General features: G+C 42.5%; 1 protein-coding gene across 8 annotated transcripts in view; it reads left to right on the plus strand.

The window, feature by feature from the left end:
* SMARCA4 (SWI/SNF related, matrix associated, actin dependent regulator of chromatin, subfamily a, member 4) overlaps positions 1–14191 on the plus strand; it is an 87259-nt gene that overhangs the window by 26808 nt on the left and 46260 nt on the right. For all 8 annotated transcript variants that reach the window (XM_057311527.1, XM_057311529.1, XM_057311526.1 and 5 more), the window contains 4 exons: positions 582–749; positions 864–914; positions 5752–5882; positions 6020–6077. In XM_057311527.1, coding sequence (XP_057167510.1) covers positions 582–749; positions 864–914; positions 5752–5882; positions 6020–6077 — 408 coding nt within the window. The remainder of the gene's footprint in view (positions 1–581; positions 750–863; positions 915–5751; positions 5883–6019; positions 6078–14191) is intronic.

A 14191-nucleotide genomic window follows, 5' to 3' on the forward strand; every position in this document is an offset into this window, starting at 1 on the left:
AAAGCCAAGTGTGAGGCCCAGCAAGAGGTCCCTAGAATAGCGTGGTGAGGGCACAAGTAAGGTCAGAGTCCCTAGGGCAGTCATGTGGGGCCTTGTAGGGCACGAGGAAGGCCTTAGATTTAATTCTGTGTACGAGAGGGAGCCATAGGAGGCTATAAGCTGGGGTGACATCTGATTGATTATTAGAAAGCCAGGAGGGGCTTGCTGCATGGGTCTGTGGGAGTAATCTGGCTGGGACCACAGAGAAGTATTTGGATTTGCATTGCGTTTGTAGACAGAGGGGCCGGGACTTGCTGTTGGCCTTTTCAAATGACTTCTGGCAAAAGTATGTCTGTCCAGCAGGCCCCCTCAGGGTCTTCCCTGGGTAGGCGTAGAGGAAGTACTGAAGGGGACTCGATAGCCGTGTGAAGGTGTACGTACAGCAAGGCTCTGGTTCAGCTAAGCACTCCCTTAGTGAGGGTCTGGTTGCCGGTTAACAACAACCCCCAGCGGGCTTCTTGACTCTGGATTACCTGCCTTGGCCACTAATGGACGGGCACGTGTCTCTTGCAAGCAAGCATCATAACCTCATCTTTCTGCAGGCTGAAGATGAGGAGGGGTACCGTAAGCTCATCGACCAGAAGAAGGACAAGCGCTTGGCCTACCTCTTGCAGCAGACAGATGAGTACGTGGCTAACCTCACGGAGCTGGTGCGGCAGCACAAGGCTGCCCAGGTCGCCAAGGAGAAAAAGAAGAAAAAGAAAAAGAAGGTTTGCTGGGACCTGGCCATGTGCCTGCCCCTGGGTGGGACTGGAGCAGCCGTTTTGGCACGCGTGCCTCGGCCTCCCCAGTCAGCGAGTGAACATGTCTCTCTTTACTTCCAGAAGGCAGAAAATGCAGAAGGACAGACACCTGCAATCGGACCTGATGGCGAGGTGAGGGATCAGGAGTTTCATTCATGGAAATACCAGCCCAGCCCTGGGAGCTTAGACCTATTGCATCTTTTAAATTTTTTTTTTCTTTTTTAATCACCAGAGCTGTCTATGACGATGGGAAGAATCCACTTACGTCCCCTGCCACATCCCACCCCCTCCTCAGTCCCACTCCTAAGGGGGTACATTGTTAGCTGTCCTGGTGCGTTTCCTTCCAGACTTCTTTTTTTGTACATGCCATTATTTTGTTAGTTTCATTCTGACATAATTACAGGACAGAGAATTCCGGCCTCTTCCTCACCTGGGTTCGCCATTTTCCCACACATTTTTTCCTAAACCATCTGAGAGATGCAGACATGACGACCCTTTAGCTCCGTATATTTCAGTGTGTTTCCTAAAAACGAGCTCCTTCTTTTCCGTAACTGTACAGTGATCAACAAGCAGAAACAGACATGGCTGTGATAATACCATGATCTCGTCCACAGTGCTTATTAAGGTTTGGCCAGCTGCCCCTCTGGTGTCCTTCACAGCAACTCCGTGGCCATGGGTGGCATTCAGTGGCGGTGATTCTAGTCCTTTGATCCTGAATAGCTCCTAGCTTCGTCTGAGCCTTTTCTGGCCTTGGCATTCCTGAAGAGCACAAGCCAAGTATTTCCCACAGGGGCCTTTCATTTGGGTTTGGCTTGCCGTTTCCTTGTGGTTAGATTCAGGTTATGTGTTCTTGGCAGGAAGACCCCAGAGTGACGCTGTGTTCTTCTCCATGCGTCAGTCACATCGGGAGTGCATGGCGGAGATGGCTTCAGTCACTGGTGATGTTGACCGTGATCCCTTGGTGTTTGCCAAGGCATCTCTGATGAAAAGTTACTATTTTTTCCTTTTGTAATTATTAAGTACCTTGTGGAGAGATGCTCAAGGCTCTTTAAACGTGTTTTATCTCCTGTAACTTCCACCCACTGGTTTCTTCATTTGTTTAATTAGTCTCTGCCTGTATCAGTTTTGCCGTGATGGTTACAAAATGGTGAGCCCCCCCCTTCACCCTCCCTTCCCCTCCCCCATGATTTCTTCTGCATTTTTTAGATGACTTTCTGCAGGAAGGAAAAGCTTTCTCTCTTCTTTCCTCTTCTTTCCATGGTACATCGTTTGCCAATCCCTAGTACTAACTCACAGGATTCTCATTTAGTTAATCCTTTACGGTCATTATTTTGGTGTTCAAGTTATTCCAGTTTGGGCCAGTAAGAGCCCCTTCCAATTTGCCCATGTGTCCTTTGAGGGTTTCCTTACCTCTTGCACACTGAAGTGGCCCAAACTCATCTTCTGGTTTCCCAACGAATATTTAGAAACCAAGATCTTTCTCTCTTTTTCTCTCTGTCTTTCTCTTTATTTAATAAGTAAGTAAGATAAGTAAGTAAGCAAGTTCTACACCCAGCATGGGGCTTAAACTCGAGACCCCGAGATCGAGAGTTGCATGCTGTACTCCCTGAGCCAGCCAGGTGGCCACCAAGATCTCTCTTTAGATGGGATTGTTGATTCGGGGTGTCATTGCTTCTAGGCCCTCTTGGCAAACAAGAAATAGGTGTATGTACGCATACACATTTGCATTGCTGTTCTGTATGTACGAAATCTTATCTTGACATGGATATCTCTGTGCCTAATGTAATACCATAGGGCTATTTCTGTTCTCTTTTTATCCTTATTATAATAGCCTGAAACCTGGCTCCCATTAGCCATGGTATATTTCCTTTTTTGCCCAATCCTAGAAAATAAATTCTGGGAAATACATTCCAAATTGTTAACTTGTACTACTCTGCAAAAGAAGCCTCCTAGCTAGAGTTTAGTTGGTATTTGGAGTTATTCAGCCTGAAATGAATGTGCTCCGAATATTACATTTAAAAGTTAACTTAGATTAGTTCTCCCCTGTGCCCTCATTAGTGTGGTTCCCCCCATCCTTGTAGGTTTTATTTATTTACTCATTGTTGATGTGTGTTTTTTTTTTTAAAGATTTTATTTATTTGAGATAGCACGAGCCAGGGGACAGAGGGACAGGGAGAAGCAGGCTCCCCACTGAGCAGGGACCCCCCCCCCCCCGATGCGGGGCTCAATCCCAGGACGCTGGGATCATGACCTGAGCTGAAGGCAGACGCTTAATCGACTGAGCCACCCAGGTGCCCCTTTCATTTATGTATTTAATATGTGAAACTTTACTAGTCTGGTTCTAAAAGTCAGAACCTTACGAAGTGGCCCACTCAGAGAGGGCTTGCTGTCTCCACGCACCGTTTTTCCCTACCACATCCCTTACCCGCCTCCTGAAAGCCACCGTTCTCACTCAATACACTCATTTGGAGGAAAGATGTATAAAAGGGGGAGGTGTAAATAAGTGGTGTTTCCTTTCCCACCTCCCCCGCCCCCTCCTCACTCCCACCTCCCAGAGGAAAACTGTGAATAACCGTTGGGGTGTTTGCTCTGGGGCCTTTTCTGTGTATGTGCCACCAGATGGTTTTCTTTTTCCAGCCTCTCATTGTATCTCTGACATCTTCCCACGTTAGCTCACACACACTTACCTTATTCTTTCAGTGTCACTAAAATGTAGTATTTCTTACAGAAAATATTTAAATGGTATGATGAAAAGCAAAAGCCCCCGTGGCACCTGCTCTCTCGCAAGCGCTCGTGTTGAACAAGCATCTAGGAATCTTTTTGCCTACATCCTTTTTACATTGTTTTAAGGCCATTTGGGGCGATCTAGACAAAGCTAGACTCTCCATTCAGCAGAATATCTTGGGCCACTTTCCAAACCAGGCCATTAATTCTGTTTTAATTGTATGGTGTCGATGTGCTGGAATCTCGTTCAGCATGTAGACAGATAGTCATTTAGGTTGCTTTGCATTTGTAGCCGCGACGAAGATCCTGCACTGCTGGGCTCTGATGCGCCACCGCTTGCCCCTCCCTTCCTGGTGGCTGTTGCCGTTGTTCCCTTTCTCCCATTGCACCCATTGTTGTCACGAGCCTCCTTGTACATTACCTTTCCATGCTCTCCCCCAGTCGGCGTGGCCTGCCGTAACAAAACGACATGACTGGGGTGGCTTCAATAACCAAAGAAATATGTTCTTACAGTTCTAGAAGCTATAAATCCGAGATCAAAGTGCAGCAAAGTCAGTTCCTGGTGAGGGCTCTCTTTCTGGCATGTGGATGGCTGCCTTCTTGCAGGGTCCCCATATGACAGGAGAGATAGCAAGCTTCGCTCTCTCTTACTGGGGCACTGTCCCTTCCCGAGGGCCCCACCCTTGTGACCTCAGCTAACCCTCATTATCCCCCAAAGGCCCTATCTCCACATATAGCCACATTGGCAACTTGGGGCTTCAGCATTTGAATTTGGGGGGGGGGTCACACAGTTCAGCCCATAGCAGATACATACTTTTTCCTGGAGGCCAGATTCTTAAAGTGAAAGACTAGTGATTAACTCAAATACGTATTTACTTCATGAGATTTTATTTTATTATTTATTTATCTTCTAAGTGGGCTCCATGCCCAGTGTGGGGCTTGAACTCGTAACCCTCAGATTGAGAGTCGCATGCTCTGCCAACTGAGCCAGCCAGGCGCCCTATGAGATTTTATTTTAAATGTTATGTTGAATTTTTAAGAATGTGGGCTGTTGTTTTGCTACAGTAGAAAACCTTTATAAGGCCATTTGGGGCATTCAAGGGAAAAGTCCTGTGGCGGCAAAGCGCAGTTCAGGGAATCCTGTTGGGTAATCACTGTGGCTGCTCCTCCTGTTGAGTAATAGACAGAAGCATCACTCTGGGTGGCTGTGAACTGTGCTTGATCTCAGCCAGCACTTTTCAACCTTGGCACCTCTGAAATTGCCTGGGAGCTTTTCAAAAAGACCCAGAGCAGTTGAATCAGAATTTGGGGTGGGGGGAAGTGCCAGCTTTGGCACTGTTAGCCACCCCATGGAGCACTTGGGGGTGAAAGTCACCGATTGGGGTGGAGGCCGTCTGCAGAGCCTGTTCGTGTAACATGTGATTGCCATCACCTTCCATGGTGGGCAACTTTGAGGGTGGGTTGTCTGGTTGCATGGGAACTAATCTGTACTGTGTGGGCGATGTTGACGGTGAGTGTGGCACCTTGGGGGGACAAGAGGGGCGTAGAAGTTCCTGGAAGGTGCAAACAAATGTTTAAACCAAAAACTTCATCCTCATCCTAGAGGTTTTCTCCAGGAAATTTGAGGGCGCTAATGGAGAGGGGAACGTTCTTCCAACATTGGCATCTCTGAATGAGAAATTGAGGAATTCCATATTTGCTAAGAGAAAGTTAGTTGTTTTGCTTTTCAAATACTCTAGGTAGCTGTTCCACAGAAAAAAGAGGACCTTTGAGGAAGTCTACAAATGTGGTATCAATGGGAAAAAAACCAAAGGCCAAAAGAGTGTGCATAATATAGTCATTTGTGTATAAACAGGGAGAGCACAGTCCTTGTTTCTTATGCACGAAGGAGATCTACAAGGCTGCGTGAGAAACACTGGTAGACACGTATGGAGGGAAACTGTCAGATGGGGTCAGGGGAGGGTCCCCACTGTGCTCTTGTGAAGTTGGAATTATATTACCTGTTTGGAAATGAAATACCTCAAAGAAACAATTGTCATTGATGGATCGTATATTATTACAAGATTATTAATATGTCATTAAGCCTTTTTTATATCATTAACCCATTTTCATGGCCACTGGCCACATTTTGTGCCTTTTTCTGGGCAAGGAGTTGGGAGAGCACGTCCCAAGTTGGCCATAGTTAGCAGAAGCCTGAGGTATGGAAACCACAGAACCTCAAGTTACACATGTGACTGTTTTTCAGCCTCTGGATGAGACCAGCCAAATGAGCGACCTGCCAGTGAAAGTGATCCACGTGGAGAGCGGGAAGATCCTCACGGGCACCGATGCCCCGAAAGCAGGGCAGCTAGAGGCCTGGCTTGAGATGAACCCGGGGTGAGTTGGCCTCATTCCAGGGGCTCTAGCATTTGGGGGTGATTTTGCTTTCATTTAGAAGCAGGCCAGTTCGCTAAGGAAGGTGAATCCTGTGGGTTCTGGCAAAGTGTGTATTAAAACACGATAATTTTTTCTAGATATGAAGTAGCTCCAAGATCTGATAGTGAAGAAAGTGGCTCAGAAGAAGAGGAGGAGGTAAGAGTCCCATTTCCTGGCTGCTGTGGCTCTCAGTGTGGTAACTTCCACGTCTTGGGCCCTCGTCACCCCTTTGCACTGTGATCCTCTCCTGCTTTGGGTGGGTGTTGTATGGGGCAGGAAACAGGCATGGGGCAGCCGAGGCCCCCAGTCCTGGCTGAAATTTGATGCTTTAGAGCTGCACTGTCCAGTATGGTAGTCTCTAGCCACATGTGATTCCTCAGTCTTAAATTAATCAAAGTAAATAGAATTTAAAACTGACCATCCTCAGCTCTACGAGCCATCTTTCAAGTGCTCAAAATTTGAAGCCCTCCTGTCCAGAAAGATCAGTGTGAAGTTGCGATCATTAGAGCATGTACATGCCTGCCCATTATAATCTGTTCTTTGGAAACATGAGTAGTTGCATTTGTTGTGTAAACTCTGAATCATTTACGGTGCCACGTTACGGTGCTATTTCCTTGGTTGACAAAGCTGTACTGAAGAGGCACGTTGCTCTCTCTCTTCTCGAGTGCCTCCTTGGGAAGGATCCCGCGGGGAGCAGACTTGGAAGGCCGTGTCTCCATCCTTAGCATCCACATGGGTCTTTTCTGTCACTCCCCTTTCAGTTTGCTAGAGTGTCAAGTATTAACTAACCATTTTGATTACTTCTATGAATGCTTTTGCGTCATTGGCCCGTTTCTGATCAGTTATAAGTGGTTTTTAACTGATTTTTTAAGTGCTCTTCGTGTATTTTCCCCCACCTGAAGTCAGCACAGTGTTCACCTATAATCTTTCTTTTGGTTTGTCCTGATTTTACTTTCCTCCTTATTACCATTTCAGGTCATCTGGAATTTTACTTGGTGTAGGCCGTGGGGCAGAGCCCTACCTTGTCCCCCTCCGAGGAGTACTAAGTGAACTGGCATACAGTTTAGTCCTCCCATCCCATTGGCCTCTGACCTTTTTTTAAATGATGTATTCAGTTTTTATAGCCAGTGGGGTCATTTTCGGGCCACCTGTTCAGGTTCCTTTAACATTGATTGTAATGATCCTCCAGTAAGATTTTGTTGTAATTTTTTAATAGCTCTGTAGAGGTATAATTTAAATACCATAAAATGCACCCACAGGAAGTGTATGATTCGGTGATTTTTAGTGAATTTATAGACTTGTGCAATCATTGCCACCAATTTTAGATTGTTCTGTAATCCCACGGTTCTCCCTCCTGCTGGTTTACAGTTTGTTCTGACTCCTTCCTCCAGCTCCAGGAAACCAATGATCTGCTTTCTGTCTGTAGATGTGCCTTTTCTGGATATTTCTTATAAATGGAGTCCTATAACACATAGTGTTTTGTGCCTGGCTTCTTTCAGATAGCGTGTTCATCCATGTGGTTTGCTTATCAAGAGATCATTCCTGTTTATCCCTGAGTCCTGTTCCATCGTGTGGTGTCGCATGCTTTGTTTATCCATTCACCAGCTGAGGAGCATTTGTGTTGTTTCCATTTTTTGCTGTTTGAATAATGTTGCTGTGAACATTCCCATACATGTCTTTGTGCGGACATATGTTTTCATTTCTCTTGGGTAGATACCTAGGAGTGGAATTGCTGGGTGATATGGTAAGTTTATGTTTGCCTTTTTAAGAAACTGCCAAACCGTTTTTTAAAGTGGTTGTACTATTTCATGGGTTCCAGTTTCTCCGTATCCTTGCCCACACTTGGTGTTATCTGTCCTTTTGATTACATCCATCTTAGTGGCTGGATAGTAGTATCTCGTTGTGGCTTTACTTTGCATTTTCCTAGTAACTAATAATGTTGAGCATTTTTTCATGCTTATGCACCATTCATGTATCTTCGGTGAATGTCTTTTCAAATTTTTTGCCAATTATGAATTAGGTTGTTTGTCATCTCATCACTGAGTTGTAAAACTCTTTTTATATTCTTGGGACATGTCCCTGATCAAATACATAACTTGCAGTATCTTCTAGTCAGTTTGCCTTTTGTTTTTTTCCTCGGTGGTTTTTTTTTTTTGAAATGCAAATGTTTAAATTTTAATGAAATCTAGTTTATCAAATCTTTTGCTTATGCATTGTGCTTTTGGGGTTATATCTAAGAACTCTTTGAAGTCACTTAGATTTTTCTTCTGTTTTCTTTTAGAGTTTTGTAATTGAAGCTCTTACGTTAAAAGTCATAGTTGAGTTGATTGCTGTGGTCTGAGATACAGGTATAAGTTTTTTTTTTTGGCATATGGGTATCCACTTTATCCAGCACCATTTGATGAAAAGACCACTCTTTCCTCCTTCAGGTAGTCTTGGCACTTTTGTAGGAAATCAGTTGACCATAAATGTAAGGGTTTGTTTCTGCCTCTCATTTCTGTTCTGTTAATCTTCATGTCTGTCTTTGTGCCACAAGCACTTTATCTTGATTATTGTAATTTATAGTAAGTTTTGAAATTAGATAATGTTACTCTTCCAATTTTGTGGCTTTCATTGTCTGTTCTAGATCCTCTGTGTTCCTATGTAAATTTTAGGGTCAGCTCATCAGTTATTATGAAAATGCTTGTTGGAATTCCGTTTAATCTGTAGATTGATGTGGGGAGAATCACACCTCAACAATATTTAGTTTTTTAATTCATACTCATGAAATGTCTCCATTTATTTTTATCATCATTGATTTCTCTTAGCAGTGTTTTGTGGTTTTCTTTTCTTTCTTTTTTTTTTTTTAATTTTATTTATTTATTTGACAGAGATAGAGACAGCCAGCGAGAGAGGGAACACGAGCAGGGGGAGTGGGAGAGGAAGAAGCAGGCTCATAGCGGAGGAGCCTGATGTGGGGCTTGATCCCATAACGCCAGGATCACACCCTGAGCCGAAGGCAGACGCTTAACCGCTGTGCCACCCAGGCGCCCCTGTTTTGTGGTTTTCAGTTTACAGTTTTTTTATTTTTAAATATTTCTTTTGATGCTATTATGAATAGAATTGATTTAAAAATTTTTTTTTTAAGATTTTACTTATTCATTTGAGAGAGAGAGTACAAGCAGGGAGAGAGCCAGGGAGAGGGAGAAGCAGACTCCCCACTGAGCTGGGAGCCCAACTTGGGGCTCAATCCCAGGACCTGAAGATCGTGACCTGATAACCATCTGAGCCACCCAGGCACCCCTATAATTGATTTCTTAATTGTATTTTTGAATACTTTATTGCTATTACATGAAAATGCAGCTTCTTATATTGGTTTTGAAAAATGCTGGTCTTGTATGTATATATGAACTTGTTGAACTCATACTCTTTGTTCTGATAGTTTGGTTTTGGTTTTTGGTTTTTGTAGATTCTTTAGGATTTTCACATACAGGATCACGTTGTGTTTAGTAAATAATGGCAACTTTACTTCTTCCTTTCCCATTTTTGTGCCTTTAATTTCTTTTTTCTTGCTGTATTCCATTGGCTGGATCCTCCAGTACAGCGTTGAACAGAAGTGTTGAGAGCAGACATCCTTGCCTTGTTCCCACTCTTCTGGTAATGCATTTAGTCTGTCACTACTGTTTGGTGTTAGCTGTAGGTTTTTCGTAGATGCTCTTTATCAAATTGAGTAAATTCTCTTCTATTTTGTCTCATATTTTTTGTCTATTAAGTTGGTTGTCTGGTTTTGTCTTTTATCCATTAATACAATTTATTATATAAATTAATTTTTGGATATTAAACTAAACCTTGCGTTCCTAGGATAAGCCTACTTTGTCCTGTTGTATTATCTTTTCTGTATATTGCAGTGTTGCTGATGTTCTGTTGATGACTTTGGGTCTATATTCTTGAGATACTAGTCTGTAGTTTTCTTGTGACATCTTTGTCTGGCTTTGATGTGGTTAACATTGGCCTCACAGAATGGATTGGAAAATGTGTTCCCTCTCCTGTACTTCCTGGAAGAGTTTTTGAAGGGATGGTATTAATCATAATATATGGGGGGGGGGCCATCTGGGTAGTTAGTTGGTTAAGCATCAGCCTTTGGCTCAGGTCATGATCGCAGGGTCCTGGGATTGAACCCTGTATCGGGCTCTCTGCTCAACAGGGGTCTGCTTCTTCCACTCCCTCTGTGCTCTCTCTCTTTCTCTCTCAAGAAATAAAATCTTAAAAAAAAAAAAAAAAAAATCTTAATATATTTAGTAGAATTCACCAGTGAAACCATATGGGCCTTGCCTTTTCTTTGTGTGAAGATTTTTATTTACTAATTCAATTAACCATTAAAGATTTTTTTTCCAAATTTTTTCATTTCTCCTTGACTCAGTTTTAGTAATTTGTAACTTTCTAAGAGTTTGTCTGTTTCATCTTAGGTATTTGTTGACATAAAGTTACTTATAGTATTTCCTTATATTTCTGTGGGGTTGGGAATGATATCTGTTTAATTGCTCATTTTGGTAATTCAGTAATTTTTCTTTCATTTTTTGGTAGTCAGTCTAAGCTTAGGTTATTCATTCGAGACCTTTTTTTCCTGGTATACTTGTTTAGAGCTATAAATTTCCCTTTAAGCACTGCTCAAACTGCAAGCCTGTAATTTGAGAGAGAGATAGAGAGAGAGAGAGCCAGGGTGGGCGGAAGCAGAAGGAGAGGGACAAGCAGTCTCCACGCTGAGCATGGAGCCTGACGGGGCGGGGGGCGGGGGGGCTCAATCCCAAGATCATGACCTGAGCCGAAATCAAGAGTCGGATGCTTGCCTGACTGAGCCACCTGGCGCCCTGTGCCTGTAAATTTTTATGTGTTGTTTCTGTTTTCATTCAGTTCAAAATATTTTCTAATATTCCTTGTGTTTTGGGTTGGTTTGCGGTTTTTTTTACCATCAGGTCATTTAAAGCTTGTTAAATTTTAAGCATTTGAAAATTCCCTAGATTTTTTTTCTGTTTTTGATTTTCTTTTTTTCTTTTTTAAGATTTTATTTATTTGACAGAGACAGAGACAGAGACAGCCAGCGAGAGAGGGAACACAAGCAGGGGGAGTGGGAGAGGAAGAAGCAGGTTCCCAGCAGAGGAGCCCGATGCAGGGCTTGATCCCAGCACACCGGGATCACTCCCTGAGCTGAAGGCAGATGCTCAACAACTGAGCCACCCAGGCGCTCCTGTTTTTGATTTCTAATTTAATTTTCTCATGGTATGAGAAGATTACTTTGTATGATTTTAATTCTTTTTAATTTATCGAGACTCATTTTTCTGGCTCAGGATCCCGGGGAATATTTCCTGTTCACATGTTCTGCATTCTTTGGGTTAGTGTTCTGTATAAGATAGTTAAGTTGAGTTGGTGGATAGTGTTGTTCAGGTCGTATATATCCCTTCTGATTTTGTTTAGTACTGTTGAGAAGGAAGTAGTAAAATCTCTAACTATTTTTGTTGAATTGTCTGTTTTCTCCTTCAAATTCTGTCAGATTTTGCTTCATGTATTTTTATATACTTAGTTGTTAATATTTTCCTGATGTATTTGATATTTTATCATGATTAAATATCCGCCCCTGTCTCTAGTAATTTTTTTTAAGATTTTATTTACTTATGAGAGAGAGAGAATGAGCTGGGGGAGAGGCAGAGGGAGAGGGAGAAGCAGACTCCCTCTTGAGCAGGGAGCCTGATGTGGGACTCGATCCCAGGACCCTGAAATCATGACCTGAGCCGAAGGCAGACGCTTAAGCGACTGAGCCACCCACACGCCCCTAGTAATTTTTGTTTTAAAGTCTGTTTTGTCTGGTGTTTGTATAGTCCCTCCAGCTTTCTTACAGTTACGGTTTCTTTGCGTGGTATATATTTTTCCATTCTTTTACTTAAAACCTATCTGTTCGTTTGAATCTGAAAGAGCAGATAGATAGCTAGATCTTGCTTTTTAAATCTAGTATGACAGTGCCTGCCTCTTGATTGCATTTTAGACTGTTCACATTTAATGTAATTATTGATATGACTCTGTTTATTTATATTTACCATTTGGCTATTTCTTTTGTCTCATGTCTTTTTTTCTTCTTCTAATCCTTCTTCACTGCTTTCGTGTTAAATATTTTTTACTGTACCACTTTATTCTGTAAGTTTTCATTGTTACTGTACCTTTTTAATTGTTTGCTTTGTAGTTGCTCTAAGGATTACAGTATGCATTTTTATTTATCACAGTATACTTCAGATTAATACTAACTCCATTATGGAAAAATACAGAAATTATGCTTTACTCTAGTTATATTCGCTACCTTTCCTTTGTGTTGGATATATACATATATGTACATTACGTATACGTACACCTGTATATTGTACTTACATAAGCTATAAACCCTACAAAGCGGTCTTCTGACCCATACCTCCTGTCATCGCATGATTTGGTCTAAAGTCAGTAGAGGACAAGTAAGGAAAATGGATTTATAGAGCCTTTTATATTGATCCATGTAGTTACCATTTCTAATGCTCTTGGCGCTTGAGTTACTATCCGTTAGCAACAAATTCTCTCAGCCTTGGTAAATCTGGGATTGTACTTTTGTAGCTTTGACTTTGAAGGAAAGTTTAGTTGGGCACAGATTTCTCTGGTGACAGCCTTTTTCCTTGTGAATGTGTTATTCCACTACTTTATGGTCTCCGTCCTGAATGAGAATTTAGCCACTAATTGTATTGGTGCTCTTCTGTACTTCATGATTCATTTTTCTCTTTCTTGCTCTCAGGATTTTGTTGTCTTTGGCTTTTTTTTAGCAGATTGTGAACTCTGTATTTATTCTCCTTAGTGTTTGTTCAGCTTCTTGGCTGCGTAGTTTCTTGCTTTTCATCAAATTTGGGGAGTTTATCCTTGCTGCCTTCTGTTGAGATCCTCTATTTGTTGGTTTATTGTGTTTTAAAGATAGTTTTCCTTGGTTCTTTAAACATATTTATAACAATAGTTGCTTCGAAGATTATATGCTAACATCTGGGAACAGAGATCCAGTTGCTTTTTTCCTGAATGTCCATCACACTTTCCCTTTCTGCGCGTCTTGTAATGTTTAGTGGAAGCCCATTTTCCTAACTACGCTGGATTCTGACTCCCACTCCCACTCCTGGGTTTTGGTGGTGGCGTTTGTCTGTTTAGTAACGTACTTGGGCTGAATCTGTGGAATTCTTTCCCCAGGGCTGTGGGCTACCTTTGATGTCTCTGCTCAGTTTATTTTTTGGTTTTATTCTCATTTTCATTTTTAATCCTGGCTTTCTAGGAAGAGGCCATGTTTCTTTGTAACTTAGTAGCCATCCAATGATTGGGCAGTGATTGTGCTCAGACATCTTGAGCCAATAAAGCTTCTGTCTGTGGCGGATCAGTGTGTATAAAGGAACACATTCCAAGTTCAGGCCATTTTCAGGTCCACCCTGGCTTTTGCTTTTTGTGAGGCCCTTTTTCATTTCTCTCTGCACATGGTCACAGGCTTAGCCAGTAACTTGCCTTCCAAACCAATCAAAACTGAGAACCTCACTTATATAACAACAGTGCCACTGGCTGGTATGGGCCTTGCCCCCTGCTGCAAAGTGACTGAGTCCCCATCAGCCTCAGCTGCCAGTGCTCTTGGCCTGGCTGTCCTGGCGGAACCTTCAGGATGGAGCTGGGGGTAAAGAGAGATGGAAGCAGTCCCAAGAAGAATGCTACCATCTCCCACTCTTCCTACCCATGGTTCAGGAGTTTTTCAAGCATTAATGCTACTCAGCTCCTAAGCTCTCAAATGGTTGCTTTTGCCTATTTTTTCCAGCTTCAAAAAGACGGTTTTTTTTCGTGAGTTTGTGGACTTCCTCACTCAGACTTGGCCAGAAGTCCTATACCTATTTTAATTCCAGACATGGTAATATAATACCAGCTAGCATAAGTCTGTACCAATTACAATTTTTTTCCCCCAGAATGTTTGTGCTGTGATCACCTGTTCATTATTCCGGATGATTTATAAAATCATTTCGTGTGCTCCAGGGAGTATTCCACGGGATTTTTTCGGAATCATTTAGTAGATTAATTCCAGATACCTTTTAGTTTTGTAGCAATCCCACTATACATAAAGATAACCACCCTTTTGGCACTTTGTATGATTTACCCAGGAATACAAGAATGGTTTAACATTAAGAAATGCATTCGTGTGTGTTTCAGCAATATGTCACACAAAATCCCTTTATCATCTGCTCAGTAAAGGCTGAAAAATC

Source organism: Ursus arctos, unplaced genomic scaffold (genome assembly GCF_023065955.2).
Source record: "Ursus arctos isolate Adak ecotype North America unplaced genomic scaffold, UrsArc2.0 scaffold_14, whole genome shotgun sequence".
Classification (NCBI taxonomy): domain Eukaryota; kingdom Metazoa; phylum Chordata; class Mammalia; order Carnivora; family Ursidae; genus Ursus; species Ursus arctos.